General features: G+C 41.6%; 1 protein-coding gene across 1 annotated transcript in view; it reads left to right on the top strand.

Moving 5' to 3' along the window:
* Positions 1–21,289, top strand: part of TACR1 (tachykinin receptor 1) — a 149,363-nt gene that overhangs the window by 59,016 nt on the left and 69,058 nt on the right. Inside the window, exon 2 of the mRNA XM_023188021.2 lies at positions 20,511–20,705. Coding sequence (XP_023043789.1) covers positions 20,511–20,705 — 195 coding nt within the window. The remainder of the gene's footprint in view (positions 1–20,510; positions 20,706–21,289) is intronic.

Here is a 21,289-nt window from a genome sequence, read left to right as displayed (position 1 = left end):
ACTGACTTTAAAAATCATTTTCCCAAATGTACATTTACTTGCCTTTGCTTTTTTTAAAAAAGGTAAAACAAAACTTTTCTGCCACTTCTGGCATTCCACTCTCATTTTCATTTGCCCCTTGCCTTTCTGAATTTATTTGAGTGGGAAGAAGGTGTGCGCTTACATCAACCCAGCCTCCTACCCCTAAAAATACTGTCTACATTCAGTGCTAAGGAAAGGAGGCTACTCTGAGAATTTCAAAGTTGTAACTTCCAAAGGCTAATGGATGAATGTGAGTATTTCCATTCTCACTGTGGCCAGGAAAGATAGAGATAACCATATAGCACCCAGAAAATGACTGCTTCATATCATGAGGATTTGATTTCCATTTTAATGGAAACATGTTCATTTAAAAGAAAGAAAAGCAGATTTCTGAACTATGTCTCCTCTCTCCATTAACAACCTGGATATGCATCTGGAATTAACGAGCTACGTTTTTATTTCCATTTTGCTAAAGAGGCTGACCAAGTCTGGTGCATTACCTGATGTCTAATCTTTCCAGTGCTCCCCTCACGTCTCCCCTCACTGTTTTCTCCCTTCTGAATGAGATGTTAGTATTTTGGCTTTGTCTCAAATAAACTTACAAGTTGGGTTTTTATTTCTCCCCAACGGAGCCTCTCAAATCCCTTATCTTCCGCTCAACGGGAAGGAAATGACTTTGTTACCACAATATTGAACACTGATGATTTACTTGTTTATATATGGGGGGGGGGAAGCTCTGACTATTCTATTTCCTATACAACAGTTCCTAAGTCTCTATGGAGAAACCTAGTGGCTTAAGGGCATAGAAAGATGTCACTGTACACTGAGCAGCAAAGAAAGGATAGATAAGCCTGTGTTCCGACAGAGCTGACCATGTGCATAGCTATACATTTGTGTCTACAAGTGGGGAAACCAGCCAGCATAGATTCTCCTTTGCTGCTCTAATTTTAGTCAAAAAATTACAGATGCCAAAGTCAGATAGCCTGAACTCAAATCCTGTCTGATCTCTGATCCTTGCCTGAGAGGCCTGTTCAGATTCCTCCTCTGCACAAATTCCTTGCTAGCAGTGTGACTTTAGGCAAATGACTTAATTGCTTTGTGCCTCTGTTTTCTTAGAGGTAAAATACAGATGCTAATACCTGACAGATGGATCAGTTCATAAGAAATGATAGTTATGAAGAGTCTACATGATACCTGGATAACCCCACTTAAATATCCTATATTGAATGCTTAAACAAATGTTAATTTCATTCCCCTTTCCTTTAGAAGCCTTAATTAATACCTTAACTATTTAGTACAGAGCTCAGTAAACTATGGCCAGCAGATCAAATCCATCCACCCTTTATTTATTTATTTATTTTATAATAAATAAAATAGATCCCCTTGTTTCATGTTCTCATGACCCTTTTTTTTCACAGGACTTACCACAGTTGTAATTGCACATGTATTTGTAAGTTTAATTGCTATCCATCACTCTCATAAGACTGGAGCTTCCTGAGAGGAGGGGTGGTAGTTGTGATCTCTTCCTCTGTGTCCCAGCTCCTGCCATAGTGCCTGGCTCTGATAGGTACTCAGTTAGTATTTGAATGAATGAAAGAGTACATGAGTCTCCAGGCTACCACTCAGCCATAGGTCAAGACTACAGAAGTGACCAATGAGGACAGAGCCGGGAGAGACAGATCCCCTAGTCCTTGACAGGATGACAACCCAGCAGAAGTTTGTTTACCATGGTATGTAATAACATACCACAGTCCAAGGCTTCATCAGAACACAACCGCATCAACTTGGGTGACACTCCCACCTGGCTGGGATGAACCTGTTCAAATATTTCCTCAGTTTTGAGTCAAGAAAATGGAACTTCTTCATGGGAAAGAACCAGTTCAGCCCTGTAGTGTATTTCTATAATACTTGAGTAGCCACCCCCTTCCTTGGGAAGAAGGCAAGAGCCCAGGCTGGGTAGTTTTAGTCATGGGTAGAAAGCAAAGATTCAATGAGTTTATTCACTCATTAATCTGCCCAAAGTGGGACTATCTCATGGTACACAGCCCCTGGCACATAGGAGATGGTGAAGACAAATAATCACCAGCAGTAATGCTCAAATCTGTGACTGAGCTATTCCCAGTGCCCTGTCTTCCTGCTGGGCCTCTGCACTGTGGAACACTCACATGCCTTTTTCCAAGTGGGGAATTTAAATCAGGCAGAACTCATGGGTGGGGGCCCCATCTCTACTCTGTAACTGCTGCATATCCACAAACCCCAGTTTCCTCACCTGCTGTCAAGGGACAATGTGATGGTAAATGTTTGTCTTTCCCAGTACACCTCACTACTGGCATTCAGAGTCAGTGCTGTTTTATCCATTGAAGCTATTAAGCTGTCTTGGATGTAAAAAGGTCCTAGGTAGCATTGATGAAGCCTACAACTGTATGCTTAATACTCTGGAATGTCTTATGCCAAAGATCCCATCATAAAGAAACACAATAAAGATCTAAGAATATAGAGAAAGTAGATGAATACAGGAATGACAAAGACGCTCTAAGTATCTCAAGTACTGGAAGATCCTAGAGGTCAAAGAGTTTTCCTGGACAGCTGGATTCCTTTGCCTTTTTTTTTTTTTTTTTTTTTTTTTTTTTTGACAGTCTCCCTCTGTTGCCCAGGCTGGAGTGCAGTGATGTGACCTCGGCTCGGCTCACTACAAGCTCCGCCTCCTGAATTCATGCCATCCTCTTGCCTCAGCCTCCTGAGTAGCTGGGACTACAGTTGCCTGCCACCACGCCCAGCTAATTTTTTTTTGTATTTTTAGTAGAGATGGGGTTTCACTGTGTTAGCCATGATGGTCTTGATCTCCTGACCTCGTGATCTGCCTGCCTCGGCCTCCCAAAGTGCTGGGATTACAGGTATGAGCCACCACGCCCTGCCAACAGCTGGATTTCTAAGGAATATTTTCTCTTGGACCTAGAAGATGCAGGGAATTGGAGGGAGCACCATGCGAGACCACTCTACCTATATGTCTAGGATTCTGTTTATAAAAACTCTATTTCATAAATACTAATTTTAAATAACTTGTGGCAGTGAAATAAAATAAGCCGTTCTTTCTATTAGAAAATATGGCCTTTTTATTATGCTCTGTAAAGACCTGGAATGTGTTGTTTGAAATCCTAAGGATGTCAGAAACATGCAAGTTCTGGGTTTGCCTGAAGTCCAGTGGCCGCAGGGAGATCCAGTGTCCCCTAAAACACCAGGGGTGTTTGGAGGTTGGTATCAGGCCAAAACTTGAGCTCAACACCTTAGTAGGACAGGACCGCAGTCTTAGCTGCTTCTAAGGGTGCAGGTGTACAACCACCGTTTATATTACTTCTTTTTTGGTACAAGAGCAGTTTGCAGAATTTATCTGATTCAAATTAGGGTCTCATTACCGAGAAACAGGAAAGAACAAAACTTGAGGTGGGCCACCACCTGTCTCTGCTCTAGACAGTGATTAGATCGCCTATCTGAGAATGGTGAATGGACATCTGATATAAAAAGCATCAGAGAATTTCAGGGAGGCACTGCTTTCTGGATGGGGGTGGGTGGATGGTCACTGACCCCACTGGATACTCAGAAGTACGTGAATGTAAGTGGATGAGACTTGACAGAAAATGCTTGCTGATGCAGCTGAAAGTCAAACTACTGCTGTTCCAGATGTTTCACTAGACTCCTCCATCCCCTTCCTGGGCCCCAGCCCATCTCCCATCTCACATCATTCCCAATTGTTTCTTAAGGATATGCCTTAATGCAGTAACAGTAACAAAGAGGAAAGTCTGAAGGATGGAGAAGTAATTTTCTGCACATTACTGGAAATCAAAAAATTATTCCTACATGTTGACCCCACTCAGTTAAAAAAGGTCATATCAAATCTTTTGAGTCAAACCATCCTGCTTCATGTCAGGCGGGATACCGGACACAGTGGCAGGGCCACGTGAAATTTCAGGAGCCACTGGAATATGAACTATCCAGCTCCTTTAAAGACAATAGCTCCTGAAATGGCCCACAGCCATCTCTGTCAGTTGGCCTAGTCACCCAAGGAGCCTGCAACCACTCAGATAAAGAGTTATAAAGAAAGAAAGAAAATGTTAGGAGGCCTCAAAGCCTCTGGTAGCGATGAAACAGAAACAAAGCCACTGAAGCTGTTCAAGCAAATGTCTTTAATCTGTGACATCTGTCACCAAGGCACAGAAACAGCACTGCAAGGTCAGAGGCCTTCATGACACAGTAGGAGAGGAAGTCCTTTCATGATCCCCTCAGAGGGCATTTTAAAGCTGGGCATAAATCATGACCTGTTCTGTGTGCAGTTATTCTTATAAGTAGAATCCGATTTTAATAAATTCCATCAGCCCTCCAAATTGCTTTTTGTGGGAATAGAGTTGGTGCTAATGAGCTTGTTGCTAGAAATCGCTTTCCTGAGCTTCTAAGTCTGTGTGTGAGATGGAGGTTCAGGTAGGCGCCTCTCTGTAGTGAAGAAATGTTCACGGCCCAGGCAGGCCCCAGCGCTGCTCCTCCCTTTTGCTTCTACGGGAGCCTGGCAGAGGCAAGGTTGGGGCTGCCTAGGCCGGATGGTGGGCTCGTTGCTGTGTGGACCAAGGAGGACTTGCTCTCCTTCCCCTTTTCCTAAAAATGTTCAGATGGTCAAACCAAGTGGGGGAGAGCAAGAGAGTCCCAGGGCCTCAAGCTGCATTGGTACCAAATGAAGCTTTAGATCTCTCCCATCTGCCTCAGCTCTTCCCTCCTATTTTCTGACATGGACAGTTGACACTTCTCCAGTTTTATGTAAAGTGTTAAGCAAAAGCAGCTTCAAGACAACCTTCCCCCATTCCGTCAGCTTGATTTCTTCCCCAGCCCTTCCAATATCGAAACTCTGGAGCCACCCCTGACTTCAAGCACAGAATCCATCTTGAGTGTCCATGCCGCCTCTCTGGGCCCCACTGTCCTCATGTGTCTAGTGAAGGGACTGAACCAAACAACCTCCAATCCCCCTCCCCATCCTAACAGCCTACATACTCACTGAGGTCCCTTGCACCATGAGTATACAAGGAACACTCATGCTAACCCAAATCCCTGACTCAAGCGGCTTCTAGCCTAGTGAGATACCATTGACCTAACCATTTCTCCTTACGTGCCTGGGTTTCTTTCTAAAAGGCTCAAGTTCCACCAACCCCTGCCCACCCCCATGTGCTTCCTTCTTGCTTGAAGAGGTGCTTTTCTCCACTTGTGCAATCCTGACATTCACAATCTGTGCTGCTTCATCCTCTGACAATGACCCACTAGTTCCTGCTGTCCCTGGTGGGCCTCTAACAACCATTCTCAGAAGTGAGATTTGCAAAAAGATGGTGAAACAGAATTCCAGATGGAGAGGGGAGAATATAGGGGAGGTAGGGGAGGGTGAATTAGGCTCCTCCTCCACAGGAAAGCTAAGTCTTAAGGTCCCCCTGCAAGGAAGCAATTCGTTCCAGCAAACTCTAGAGGAGGTTCAATATGCAGCTGCTGGGTGTTAGTATCCCCTTTACCGGTCTGCAATTTCAGCAATCATCGTGCTTAAGGGTCTCTGTGGAATTAGCATGTGTTGACTACGGGGATGAATAATTCTACTCCAATTTACTTTCTCCCATGGAACAGTATTTAAGTTATAAATTGAGTATTTCCATCCTTGACAGTAGCTATTAAGCTGACGCCACTGCCTCATTGGCCTTTTGCTGTTTTGAGTATCTTTGGGCGCCTGGCCCTGGATCCAGCCAGTAGCATGGATAGTTTAAGTGTCTGGTGTCCTGGGTACCCTGGGTTTCAGCTAGGCACTGAATCTCTGGAAAGAGACCACACGGCCTCTGGAAGTTACAAAGATAAGAAGGGGAATGTGATCAAGTGTTGGGTACCTGCTACGCACCAGACTTTGTCTATTCCCTTCATGCATATTATCTTGTTCGGCATCACTGCCCAGTAAATATTATGAATCCTTCTTTCAGAATGAGAAAACTGAGATTCTAAGAAATCACTTTAAGAAGGATTAAGTAGCTGAAAAAGCAATAAGTAAGAGCAATGGGGAGAGGGAAAGAGATATGTCCTGTGCTGGGGGCCGCATGGGAAGAGAAAAGTCATAATTCAGGCAGCAGGGGTTCCACTGCCAGAGAATCCAAACCAAGGAAGTCTTATATCACCAGTAAGACAGGCCACAGGGTGGTCTGTAAACACAGATCTGGGAGGTGTTTACGTTCTGGAGAGCCTATTTCTCTCTTGCTCTGTGTTTGGCAGCCCTGGTTCCAGCATCTTTCATGTATTCCTTTGAAAGCTAGCATTCTCTCTGAGCGCTTCACCAGCAGAGGCCTGCGAGACCTTGTCCTTCCTCACTCAATCCTCTATCCTTGTTTCTTCATCAACATCTGAGAGTCATCATCTCTGCCTGCTGCACGCTAAATAGAAAGAAGAAAGGGATCATTAAGTTAATCAGCTGGTAGTTACTAAGGAGCTTTCTTGTGCCTGGTCAGGTGCCATGGTGATTCAATGAAATAGAAGATGCAATACTGACTCCTGATAAGCATCTAATAAAATGTTGAAACATTATAAACAGCCATTTATTTTTGCTTCTCTGGGCCTCTGTATATGCTGTGGCCTTCTCCTAGAAAGTATGTTGCACACAGCTCTCTATAGATTGTGCGTGCCAGCTCAATCTTCCAGGTCAAATTCAAATGTCACCTCCACTGAGAAATTCCCCCAACCTCCCTGCCCAGGCATAAATGTCCTCCTGTGCTCATGCTTCTAATGCACTGTAAGTCCTCTGGAGCACACAGCAAATGCATTTTCATTATCATGTGTGTCCCTCTCCAGAGACAGCCACTCCTTCAGAACATGAATATACTGAGCTCTTCTCTGACATCTAGAAAGGGGATTAAATAAGGCTTATTGAACGAGTGAGTTAAAAAGCAGGACAGGAAAAAGTATGGATATGTTACCAGACAGCCATGCTGATCCAGGCCCCAAGAGAGGGTTCTTGGATCTCATGCAAGAAAGAATTCAGGGTGAGTCCATAAAGTGAAAACAAGTTTATTAGGAAAGTAAAGGAATGGCCACTCCATAGGCAGAGCAGCCCCAAGGGCTGCTGGTTGCTTATTTTTATGATTATTTCTTAGTTATATGCTAAACAAGGGGTGGATTATTCATGCCTCCCCTTTTTAGACCATGTAGGGTAACTTCCTGACATTGCCATGGCATTTATAAACTGTCATGGCGCTGGTGGGAGTGTAGCAGTGAGGACAACCAGAAGTCCCTCTCTTCGCCATCTTGGTTTTGGTGGGATTTGGCCAGCTTCTTTACTGCAAACTGTTTTATCAGCAAAGTCTTAATGAACTATATCTTGTATCTTGGGCCTATCTCTTATCTTGTCCTGTGATTTAGAATGCCTAGCCATCTGGGAATGCAGCCCAGTAGGTTTCAGCCTCATTTTACACAGCTCCTATTCAAGATGGAGTTACTCTAGCTCAGATGTCCCTGACAAATATATATCTTTATATGTTCAGAGAAAAGAAGGTTGTACTCATTATTGACAGTGGGTGTGAGGATCCTGGATAGTGCCTTGATAAAAAGCAAACCAAAGGCGCTGAAGCCAGACTGCCAAGTTTAAACCCAGCTCCAATACTTGGTGGATGAGCTACTTAACTTCTCTGTGCCTCAATTCCCTCGTCTGGAAAATGGAGGCCATCACATTAGCCTGCCTCAAAGAGTTAGTTAAAGATGAAATGAATTAATGCAAAGAAAGCACATAGAATGGAGTGGGGCACTTACAAGTGCTTGGTATGTTAACTATGTGTTACTCCTAAGGATTGAAGTCAAAGAGAAGCGTTCCCTTTATACCTTCCTGCATTCTTTAAACTTTTACTTGGAACAGTTAGACAACAAAAAGAAAAATGAAAAATAAGACAGCAGCAAAGTGACAGACTAGATATCCTGATTGCTGCTCTTGAAATTAAATCAAAAATGCTGAATAATATACCACACACACAAAAATTTCTTCGTTAAATCATTCATTGTCTTGCAAGAAAGTAAAAAAAAGCTCAAGGTAAAATTTAACTAATGGCAAGAATTCTACAAATTGACAGCAGTGAAGCTGGCTTTTGTCTTAAGGGCATTTGACCTTGACCTTGACTCACAGAGTATGGGGACAAGAAACAAAGCCTAGGACCTGCCCAAGGTGGGTTGTCTAATAGGCCACCTTCTCTTGAAGTTGGAAACCAAAAAGCTGTATCCTCAGTGTAAAAGGGAACTAGAAACGAATGCCTCGCCTGCCAACAGCTGCAGGAAACCTGCCCATCTCCAACCTTGGTGCTGTCAACAGAAAACAAACAAACAAAAAAAATCTCTTCTGAGAGTTTGTAGCAGAAAAAGTATCCTCACATGGGGATGCAGACCAAATTCATATCAGTTGATTGGTCTAAAACAAACCTCACTCTGAAATCCAGTTTACAATGGTCCCAGTCTGGAAGTATTCCCAGGTTTCTGTCAAAAACGATTGTATATCATCTCTGAAGGAACCCACCTTCAACACAGGCATCAACAAATTCTCAAAGATAAAGTTCCAAAGAAAATAAGCAGGATGCCGTCGGCATAAAACAGATAATGGAAGAAGTCACCATGAGTGAGAACCTGCAGAAGCAAACCCAGAGACTTAAACTATTAGAGTTAACAGAGACACTAAATATAAATTATGTTTATTATGTATAATGAAATAAAAAAGAAGCCTGACAATACGAGGAGCAAGTAAAAATTATAAAGAATGACTAGACATTTTTTAAAATATGCAATCAAAATTCTAAAAATGAATAATAATAACAGTTGAAATGTAAAACTCAGTGAACGAATCTAATAGCAGATTAGACTTACTGAGGAGAGTCAATGAACTGGAAGACAGCCAGAATGCAGCACAGAGGTACAGAAAGTTAGATTTAAGAGATAAAACTAAGAAGACAAAACTAAGTTGTCTTAGTTGACAGGTTGTTTCATTTTAGTGTTTTGCCAAATGTAATCACTGTGTAATTGTGAGAAATGCAGTTTTCTCAATTTTATACTTTATTTTGATAGACAGTGTTAATAATTTACTAAAAAAACAAGAAATCCATCAAAAGATTCTTTCCTCTAATCAAAATATTCCTAAGAGCAACTCAAGAATCTCAAAATTAAATTGTGCACCCCATAGGAGCTTTCAGTTTTTATTTTATGCAGTTTGTCTCTGGCTTTTATAGAAATGAATTTCAATGTCTTTTTGTTTGCCGGATTTGTATTGAGAAATTGCAACTTGCCAAAAGCTTCAGAAGTTAAAAATTTAGGAGTACTCCATTGAAAATATTTTGATTTACAATTTTCAACTAATTTTAAACAAAATATAACCAAAACTTTGAGGACTCATTTACAAAAAGTTTGGTACTATTACTTAGGTTAATTCATAAAACAGTCAAAGGCTCAAACACTTTTAAAATCCTGTGTAGTATACTTTTGTATTCATCACACAAAACCACACCCAAAATAAATGACTTCAGTTACTGTATACCTACAAAACTTTTTATAAATTTCAGCTACAGCTTCTATTTCAATTAGTAAGATATCACAGTTTATTTGTACATAGTTGCAAATTATGTGTATCACAACCTATTGCAAGGACATTTCTGTTCCATGCCTTCCTTAATTTAGTAAGCGCATTATTTTTACCACAGTGTATTCGTATTAGTACCAAAACAAATTAATTTATCTTCACTACTGAACTTTGAAATGGACTCATGATAACATTCACAACAATGTCCATGCTTTCACCTTCCAAAAACTTTGAATCTATGAATTGAATTTTTTTTTTGAATTGGCTCATTATTGGCCAAGTGCGGAGGCTCACGCCTGTAATCCCAGCACTTTGGGAGGCCAAGGCAGGCAGATCACAAGGTCAGGAGATTGAGACCATCATGGCTAACACGGTGAAACCCCATTTTTACTAAAAATACAAAACATTAGCCAGGCATGGTGGCAGGTGCCTGTAGTCCCAGCTAGTCGGGAGGCTGAGGCAGGAAAATGACGTGAACCCGGGAGGCGGAGCTTGCAGTGAGCCGAGATCGTGCCACTGCACTCCAGCCTGGGTGACAGAGAGAGACTCCTTCTCAAAAAATAAATAAATAAATAAATAAAAATAAAAATAAAATTTCTCATTATTGAAATTAACTGATTTTCTATTTGAAAAATCTGATGACACTGATATAAAATTAGAATCGTTTAGCTATTTGCCAAATTTTTCTGATAACTGAGCCAACATATTAATAGCTGTTACTCAACCTTTTGTACATGCACAAGAAACACTGGAATTGAGAAAGAGTGAAGTTAATTTAGAACGGTTGTTTAATCTAAGTGAGAAGTCATGCTTCATAGAATGATGAGCAAATGCACCATTTTCCCTGCATAGGTTAAATAATTGTCTTTGAGCATGGTTGTCTTAAAATAACTACTAACATTTGGTGTATATGCTGCTGCTGCTTCAGCAGGTGTGTGTCTTTTGGTTTTCACAGGTTCAGTGATTAACACTTTGGCCTGATAAAAGGTTAATGTCTAAAATCATTTTGTGCAAGTTACACATTCATCATCAACTTTTATGAAAAGCAGAAATCCAGTACTAAACTGTTCATTTGACGTGTGCTTCTTTGAAATTATAACTTATTGCAGTCAAAAACTTTTTTAAATAAGAAAGCACTACTTAAACTAAATAAATGGTTGTGGATTTACACTATACAAGAGAAAGCAAAATCACTGTAGCAAGGGTGCCCAGATGATATTCATACTCTCCAGAGAAGGATTACTCAGCATCTTTCCTGTTCATGTTAAACTGCTAGGGGCTTCCTGCTGAGCCTGCCACCCCATCTGGTGGCTACAGGCACAGGACGCAGCACAACAGACTGGTACATCAGCTGCCTGACGGAGGCAGTGGCACTGAATAATGCTGAGCGCCTGAGTCTGAGTACACTTCATTTGATTAGTGATTGTCTTGCCTGCTGTACTTCAGTAGGAGACATTTTCAAGGCTGGGATTAGGGTGAGGCAAATGTAACATTGGCCTGGGGTGCAAAATTTAAGGGGACCCCAAAAGTTCAGCAATCAAGACAAAGAATACTTTAATGCAATACATTAAGATATCAAATTTAATGCACAAAAATCTATGATTAACAAAATATTGAAATTTTAACTAAAGACAGGATTTCATACTTCACTTGCACTGTGAGTGCCTCACTCACCTCACTCCAATCCCATCCCACAGAGTCTGCCTTTGTGGGTCGAATAAAAGAGATCTGTGGGAGAAGAGAGGCTACCCTGAGTGAGGAGGAGGCAGAGAAATTTCATTCTCCCTCCTAGCCCTTCCTTTGGCCCCAAGTGCCTCTGCTTTAAGTTTTCTGCTGCCAAAATTAAAAGTCAAGCCTATGGTCACCCAGAAAACATGCTTACCACTTGGGGAAAGAGGATGCCAGAGAATCAGGGAAACTCTAAATACACTTGTGAGTGACTGCAGCAGTTTTTACATAGCCTGCCAGGCCCAATGCAATGAATGGTTCAGCCCTCCAAAAACTGCATCATTTTCTTAAGATTTCAAAAAATGGTTTATTTGTTTTAATTGACACGTAATAATTGTACATATTTTGAGGTGCGGTGTGATATTTTGATACATGTATACAATGTGTAATGGTCATATCAGGGTAACTAGCATATCCATCACCTCAAACATTTACTATTTTGGGGGGTTGGGAATATTCAAACTCCATTCAATAACAATTTATTGTGTATTTTCAAATAGCTAAAAGAAATGCATCTTTGATGTTGTTCACGAAAACTTCAAAATTGGTCAGAAGAGAGCATTAATTATTTAATAACTTAATATCAAGGCCACACTGCATAAGGTGAAAATACAATTCAAAGATACAGCCAACTACATTTTCCTAACTAGCTTACCACAGAGGACTACTCAAAACTGCAGTGACAGCAGAGGCCAAAAAGCACAGTGCCAACAATTTTAAAGATGCCCTAAATTTGAACTTCTTTCCATTATTGAGTTCCCACTAAAATCATGAATTTCAATCAGTGCAATTCCCCCTTTCCCTTACAGTAATTAAAATCTCAAAGACATTACAATCCAAACTATTCTCTTCTTTTGTTTTTCCTTACTCTGCTGCTGGAGCTAATGTAGTCCTATTATCACCCCCTCCCCCCCTGTCAAATTTCTGTAAACCTGAGTCTCCCTTGTGTCCCCACACACCTCCTACCTAAGTTTTAGCTCTAAATCACAAACAGGTCAATGTCACAAAGGATCTAGTTTGTCCCAGTAGCATTAACCTTTTGCCCAGGGGATAGCTATTGCTGTGCGTGTGTGTCTTACACATGTCAGCACAGCCTCAGGAATGGAGTCCCAAATGCAAGCATGAGATGCCATAGAGGAAGAAAGCAGTAGTTACAAATGCTGTGAGCTATCAAGTAGTTTCTGCCAATCCTTGACAGGAGCCCTCAAGCTGGAAATGAAATGGTATATAACTTTACTCACCTTCCATTGCATTACAAACTTGCTACCATTTCTCTTTTCAGGGAGAAAAAAAAAAAACGCGTGCTCTGTCTTCCTGCTTCACCCCAGCCACTCCCACCCCTAGTCCCACCCCTGAGGGGCAGCATTTTATTGTGAATGACAGGATCCCAGCGATGAGCTGACTGGTACTCCTAGTGTTGCTCATTCCCAATGCTTACTGTCTGGCCCACCTGCTGGCAGAAACACTCAGAATATCACACTTAACTTGGACCTTCACCATCTTTTCCCCTTAGTTCACATCAGATCTTAGTCATACGTATTTTTACGGTAGCCCTGGCTCTGCAAAAATCAAAGGACTTAAACTGGGATGCTTAGGGGACACCTTCTATCTATTCCCAACTAGGGTGCTTTATCAATCCTGGCTTAGTGCCTAACATTCCAAAATAGCTTTAAGGAGTTCACTGTTGAAGGAATACTCCAGAATTGTATCTATCCCTTTGTAATCTTGTCTTTTAAGACTAGTCTGAATGCCCTAAGTGGAGCTGCCAGCTTGCAACTGCTGAATGAAGATGGAGTTCTTGGTCAAACATCAACTGGCACATCCAGGCAAATTTTTACCAGTTTTGTAAGGCTCTTTGGTAAGTTTCCCAAAAGATAAAAATATATGTAAACACAACCCCTGCCCTCAGGAAGCTTACCATCCAGTGATGGGATAGAACAAGAGCACAGATTGTCCTGCTATAAAATAAAATGAGATGGTTGCATAAGGGAGGACAGCTAACAGGAGCATGGGAGGGTATTCAATAGAATGTGGTTATGATTATCTCCATGAGATTTTTGAACAGTCGAAAAAGTTTTCCTGAAGGAGATGGATTCTGATCCACATTTAAAGGATGAATAAAATTTCTACAGATGGTAGTGAGATAAGAAGTAGAATCTAGACAAGGCTGGCAGGCTCCCGGGGTCTGGTATCACCTCCTCTCATGAGCTCCTACATCAGGTACTCTGTTTCCTAATAGCCCAAGGACTCTATTTATGAATCTTCTTTGAACAATATGGGTCATTCTTTGATCACACATGAGAAAGGACAGCTCAAACAACAGTCAACTGCATCCCCTCCTTCACTTCACCCTAAACTGTCACAGGCCTTCAAATCCATCTGTCTTTGCATCCATTTTTTATGGTCTTGTTGATGGCGCCCTTGCTGTCAACTGGCACCTTTTGAAGTGGGTCCACTGATGATGCTGTGAATCTGTGCATGGAGATCAAAACCTCATGCTTTTTAGAATTGTGCACAACATAGAAGTGAAGACGCAAGGGACTCTGCTGCTAATATTAATAAACAATAATTAACTAATAATAAAAATGATTTAATGGTGTGTGAACTTTGTGTCATCTCTGCAGGCTGCTAAAGGCCTCTTTGGTTATATAGCTTTATGAGCTTGAGCTTAGCTAAACAGATAAGGATGCTGGTCAAGTGATATGCTTAAATAACATCCCTGAATTTTGATGATAAAAAAATATCCTGGAAGAAAATCTCAACTGATGAAATGTTAGTGACCTCAGGTAAAAAGACTGTGTGCTCCCTGAAATGGAGGGAGGATGGAAGGAGAATAGATGGAGCAATTTGTTCAGAAGAAGAGCCAGAGAGTGATGCCACATAGAAAGACAGAAACCAAATTTACTTCCGTCAACAGTATATAAGTGTTCCCCTTTCTCCACAACCTTGCCAGCATCTGTTATTTTTCAACTTTTCAAAATAGCCATTCTGACTGTTATGAGACGGTAGCTCATTGAGGTTTTGATTTGCATTTCTCTAAGGATCAGTGATATTGAGATTTTTTTCATTTGCTTGTGGCCACAGTATGTCTTCTTTGAAAAGTGTCTGTTCATGTCCTTTGCCCACTTTTTAATGGGGTTGTTTGTTTTCCTCTTGTAAATCAGTTTAAGTCTCTTACAGAGGTTGGATATTACAATGTTGTCAGATGCATAGTTTACAAATATTTACTCCCATTCTGTAGGCTGTCAGTATGCTCCATTGATAGTTTATTTTGCTGTGCAGAAGCTCTTAAGTTTAATTAGATCCCATTTGTCAATTTTTGCTTTTGTTGCAATTGGTTTTGGTGTCCTTGTTGTGAAATCCTTGCCCCTTCCTTTGTCCGGGAGGGTATTGCCTAGGTTGTCTTCCAGGGCTTTTATAGCTTTAGGTTTCACATTCAAGTCTTCATTTCTTAAAGAGCTAAAACCAGAACTACCATTTCACCCGGCAATCCCATTACTGGGTATATACCCAGGGGAATATAAATCATTTTAACATGAGGCTACACGCATGCATATGTTCATTGCAGTACTATTCACAATAGCAAAGACGCGGAGTCAACCTAAATGCCAATCAATGACAGATTGGACTTTTAAATGTGGTACACACACACCATGGAATACTATATATAAAATTCTTTCATAAAAAAGAATGAAATCATGTCTTTTGCGGGAACATGAATGGAGTTGGAGGCTATTATCCTTAGCAAACTAGCATAGGAACAGAAAACCAAATACCACATTATAAGTGGGAACTAAATGATGAGAACTCATGAACACAAAGAAGGAAACAACAGACACTGGGGCCTACTTTAGGATGGAGAGTGGGAGGAGGGAGAGAAGCAGAAAAAATAACTATTGTGTGCTAGGCTTAATATGGGTGATGAAACAATCTGTGCAACAAACCCCTGTAACATGAGTTTGTCTATAGAACAAACCTGGCACATGTACCCCTGAACCTAAAATAAAAGCTGAAAAACTAAATCCTGCACAGTTCCCAACATATAGTCAACACAAAAGTTAGTCAACAAGTAGGTATTGAGGCTTTATTTAAGGGCTTAATGTCAAGAGATAAAAAATTCTGGAGAGCCAGGTCCAGTAAGGTCATTCCTGCAGGATGATCCTGGGGGATATCTATATGACAGAAAACACTTTGAGCAATAATTATTCTCACGTAACTGTCTTACATATGTTGAGACTGGGAGGAATAAAGGTATACCATATATGCTTTTCTCCTGCTACATTTATTTTCACTCAGCAAGGCTTTATGAAACCACTGCTATGTGCCAAGATATCATTTATGCAACCAAACTTTCATTGAGTATTTACTACATTCTAGGCACCTGGGCAGGCCAAGGACCTGTGGAGGGTGATAAGAGAAAAGAAGAATATGAAAATAGAAAAATAGAGGCCTGGCACAATGGCTCATGCCTGTAATCCGAGCACTTTGGGAGGCCAAGGAGAGCAAATCACTTAAGTTAGGAGTTCAAGACCAGCCTGGCAAACATGGTGAAACCCCTTCTCTACTAAAAATGCAAAAAAATTAGCTGGGCATGGTGGCAGGTGCCTGTAATCCCAGCTATTTGGGAAACTGAGGCATGAGAATCACTGGAACCCGGGAGGCAGAGGCTGCAGTGAGCCAAGATCACACCACTGCACTCCAGTCTGAGTGACAGAGTGAGACGGTCTCAAAAGAAAAAAAGAAAAGAAAATAGAAAATAAAGTGAAACGTGGTCAGCACAAGGTTTAGAGATCTTCACAGCAGTAAAGGTAGGGCACCAAACCAGCCACAAGGACATGATGACTGGGCCAAGTTGTGAAAATAAACAGGAGCAGCCAGGAAGGGATCGAGGAGAAAAAACATCCCAGATTGACCACTGCACTCACATAAGAACCAGAGCCATATGTGATTCTGGGTCATGACTAGACGTAGACCACCTTACTGACTGCTTGTGGGACACAGAAGTTATCTACCCAATGAGTTCCCATCTGCCAAAGGTAAAGAGTGTTTCTGAATATTAAACCATCTTCTTCTATGTTTCTAATTCCTCCTGCTCTTCGCTTCCCGTAAACTAGACCTGGGGACAGCAAGCTATGGGGCCAGGGGCCAAATGCAGCCTACCTCCTGTTTTTGTAAATAAAATGTTATTATCATACAGTCATGCCTAATAGTTTCCTTGCTGTCTGTGGCTGTTTTCACACTACAAAGATAGAGTTTGATAATTACAACTGAAACTATATGGATCACAAAACTCAAAATATTTAATATCTGTCTTTCCCAGAAAAAAATTGCCATTCCTTGAGCTAGACTACAGCAGCCATACTCTCAGCTATTACCACCCTGGTTATCTGAACTCAGGAAGATATGGTCCCTTAAAGGAAACTTGTAACACCCCAGGAGTGAGCGGGAGAAGCGAGGGCAGGAACTGGATGAGAAAGACTGTGGAAGAAGGGCCCCACTGGACAAATCTCATAGTAGAGGAAAGACATTCTCTCTGCCGAGTGTTTTGGGACTGGTATAAGAGGAAGTTATGAAGATACTGCCGCTTGTCAGAGGATTGAAATTCTTTTTCACAGTAAGATTGTTTCACACTGCCTACAAGAAAAAAAATGTGCAGCAGAGTTCTTTTCATAAAGCATCATCATGCAAGAGGAAGGCTACACCTCAGGCTTTTCAGCTGGGAGGACACATACAATTCAAATCAGAGCTGATGGCCCTCAGTGGGACTGGAACCACCTGAAGTAGAGAACATAATCCACATCCCACACACTTCCAGACCCCCGTCTCTGGCAGCCTGATGATTAATGCTTAAACCAGAAAGACATTTCATTGACTGCCTTAGAGTCCCGTGAGCATGGTGCAGTCAATAAATATTTATTGAATGTATTTTCCTTGGGCTTGCAGCACTTGCTCATAACCAAATAAGCAAGAATTGCTCAGGGTGGTTCCAGGTAAATATATAAATGTATGTTAATGGATCCAAGCTAGAAATGGGGAGTAGGAAAGAAAATATTCATCCATCTGTGTACAGGTTATCCAAATGGTGCTAGTTTTTGGGTAAATAAGAAAAAAACATGTTAAACAAGTCCCAGAAATGAGGATTGCAAGAGAGAGATAGAAGAAAGGAGGAAGGAGAGGAAAGGAGGGAAGGAAGGAGGGAGGGGGATTTACAAATACCTCTGCTTTGAAACAAATGAACATATATACATTTTTTAAAGCCAATCTTTTTTTTTTTTCTCTTTGGCTTTATGTGGGTAATACTTTCATCTGTCACTAAAATGGCTCCAACACTCAAGGGACGGCAGAGAGTTAACTGAAATGGGTTCCCAAATTGCAATTTCTGCAATAAGGATAAAATGTGGCTTTCTGCCACCCATTTGGAGTTACAGTGCCAATATGCTGATGCAATTCCCTATAAGCCCAGTCACATTAGATTCTGAATGGTGTATCGCCAATCTGAGCATGGGGAGTGGTGTTAGGATTTGTTTATTTGAGACTGAGCATTTATCCTGAATGAGAAACAAATTAAAATCTTGCATTTGAGGTAATATTAAAAGAGGGCAATGTAATTACCACATTCTCCCCGAGCGTCCTCCTTAAGGTGCTGTGAAGCCTGAGAATGCGCAGCTGCCAGCGGGGGTAGGAACTGTGCAGTACTGGAGGTGAGATAAGGCATCTTCACGGCTGCATTTCCAGCTTTGTAGGGGGAAAACAATTTGCCTTTGGGAAATAATCCAACAAGCAATCCTATGGTTTTAATACAAACACTCAAAGAGGTCCTGGCCATCACCATCTGGGTCCAGCCCTTCACTGAATTGGAAAGACGGCAACGGTAATGGTTGAACAGGCCCACATGTGTTGGCTCTGAGTTTCCCCCACCCACCCCACCCCATGACTGAAGAGGATACAGGGCTCCACCGCTGCCAGGCATCAAGGAAGACACAGGTCTAGGGGAGAAATCAACACTTGTCAGGGTCCTTTTCAGGGGACTACTGCAGAGATGGAAGGTCATCTAGTCTATGGTGTCCTGGACCTGCCTTGGCAGTAGTCATGGCCCTTTGCAGGTAACCTAAAAAAAACAGACAATGCTTGATTTGCAACATCGTGAGAGTTGTTTTAGCCCTTTTGATGACCTTCAGACAGCCTTTGAGTGATAGGCTTTACAGCATCAGCAGAACCAGGGAAACTTGCCCAGAGATGTATAGATTACTACACAGCCCCAACATCATCTCTTTTCCAAGTCCCTTCCTATAATTCCACTCTCTCCTGACTTTAAGACCACCTACCCACTTTCTAAAAGAGGCAGAAGGAAGAGTTTTTAGGAGTTTCCTTCCTAGGAGTCGTCATGACTTCTGATATAAAGGTTAACATGAAGTGTCCTCCTAGTAGTCAGACACTATACACTAAACACTTTCAGTGGCCCTTACAGACCAGAGAAGGAAAGCCCAGGTCCCTAGCTCCAAAATGGAGAGAAAAGTTTCTAAAGTTCACAGTGATAAGAGGATGCTAAAGGAAGCCTTCATGCAAACAAAGCCTAATCCTAACATGGAGAAAGAAAAAAGCTCCAAACGCTTCCTGCCGTTGGGGCAGGATGCTCAGCAGGCTCACCCAAATCCAGCACACCTCTTAAAGCCCCTCCAGTAGACCACCTGCCATTCCAGGGCTTGAGTGTCTCTGCGGCTCCCCTAAGACTCTAAGGTATTGATCCAATTACCACTTGAGGTAACTTATCCTACTGCTGTGTTTTGAGTTGCTTATTGATTCACCTTTTCTCCCTGGAGAAATTACAAGCTCATAGCCCAGAAGGAAACACTGTGCTCTACCGTGGCAGGTGCCCATGGGAATTTATTGAGCACATACTGAATAAAATTGCTTTACTTGTAACCCTGGCCCTAATTCTGGTCTAGAGATCCTAGGAGTCCAAAGAATACAGCAAAAGAATTATGTGGAATGATGTGGAGCCAGCTGACAGCTGTGCTGCTCTTTGTCTGCAGATTTTTTAAGTCTCCGTTGACCATTCTGTCCTATGGATGTCGGAAACACCTGACTGTCAGAGAAGCAATGCGTGATTCTGAGGTTTTGTCAGATAATATTTAAAAGCCAAAGGCCCTATAAGATATCATTCCTTCTCTTTAAAAAAATGCTTATTTTAAGGTATAGAGCTATAAACTTTACAAGAAAAATATGCATAGAGAGATGTCCTTTAAAATGAAAGAGGCAGAATTGATGTGCTTATCACTGATATGAAAGGCTGATATAAAATACTTATCCTTCAAATCTCTGCAACATCTCAGGGGCTGTGCACAAATTCAAACATGTGGACACATTCATGCAGATGACACTGTTTAGTGCCAGAGCCCAGGAGTGAGGAGATGGAGGAATGGCTCCAGACATGAAGTCATCATTTGCTGTGCTCCACTCTTCCTGCAATGAAATGTCATCCACACTGGTCCTTTGTGCATTCTAGTCTGTCTGCCTCAGCAAGTAGAGACCGTCTTTCTCCTCATGAAGTATGTATAGTTAGCCACACACTGACTCCTAGATGCTCAAAGAATTGATCACAGTTTCTCCAGGAGCTGTTGTTTTTTGCTGACTTTAGGCCAATGCTTTGTCACAGAGACATGTTTACTTCCCCTCAAATTGTACAGACCAAGGTAGGACTGCTAACCTTTTACAATACCACATAAGGATTGAAAAAAACTACTATTCTGATCACCATTATCCCTTAATCCAGAAAGAATGAAAGTCAGTCTTTACATTAAATAAATTTACAACATTGTTCTTATTTTTCTAATTTCACTTACCTATACTTGGCTGTCCTGTCCCCAGCACAAGCATTTCAATAATGAAAATATCTCTCCTTGAATGCTGCTAGATGGGTTCCGAAATACTGAAAAATCTAGCTGACTTTTTTTATGCATGATGGCATTGTATGGCATATCATAAAGCTTAAGGATAGAATATGGAAAAGGAATTGGAAAATAATTGTACAAATCATCAGGAATCAAAGGGTTTCCATGAATTTTTTTATTGGCAGGAAAAATATAGAATCTCTGATGCAGATTTTGGTGACCAAATCAGAACTTTATTCTTTATTCTTTCGTCCCTGTTCCAGGTACATGGCCATCATCCATCCCCTCCAGCCCCGGCTGTCCGCCACGGCCACCAAAGTGGTCATCTGTGTCATCTGGGTCCTGGCTCTCCTGCTGGCCTTCCCCCAGGGCTACTACTCAACCACAGAGACCATGCCCAGCAGAGTCGTATGCATGATCGAATGGCCAGAGCACCCCAACAAGATTTATGAGAAAGTGTGAGTAGAGATGACTCCTCATGCCAAAGCAACGAATGTGCAGGGTGCCTTCCTGGCCCCTTCTTGTTCTTTCTTTCTTTTCATATTCTTTTGCTGGTACAGATTTAATGTGTATCTGTAAGCATTTCTCACATATACTCTCATATCACGTTGCTATGTCCACAGTTATCAGGGGACTATAGTATCCCAAATACTATTTTAAGCATTGAAAGATAATTTTTGAAATGTAAGATCTAGATCCTGTTATAGCAGAGCCATATCCCTCGGGCCTTTTACCAGAGACATTACCCTGCCGGGATCTGCCTTTCTTTGCCTAGGAACTTTTTCCTAAGCTACGGAATGCAGCTCTTCTCTCCTGCACAGGATGCGGGAAGGTGGGGAATTACTTCCCACTTCCAGCAGCTCTCAACAATGACTGAAGAGCTGCTCTGTCTGTGGAGTAGCCATTCTTTTATATCTTTACTTTCTTAATAAATCTGCTTCCACCTAGCACTGCAAAAAAAAAAAAGAACAAAGCCTGAGGGGAGCTGGCATCTGAACACCCATCTCTCACCCCTCAGGGGAGTGTGTCTCTGTGGTTTGTG

Source organism: Piliocolobus tephrosceles, chromosome 15 (assembly GCF_002776525.5).
Source record: "Piliocolobus tephrosceles isolate RC106 chromosome 15, ASM277652v3, whole genome shotgun sequence".
Classification (NCBI taxonomy): domain Eukaryota; kingdom Metazoa; phylum Chordata; class Mammalia; order Primates; family Cercopithecidae; genus Piliocolobus; species Piliocolobus tephrosceles.
Note: the sequence above shows the minus strand (reverse complement) of the source record. Positions and strands in the feature narration are given on the sequence as shown.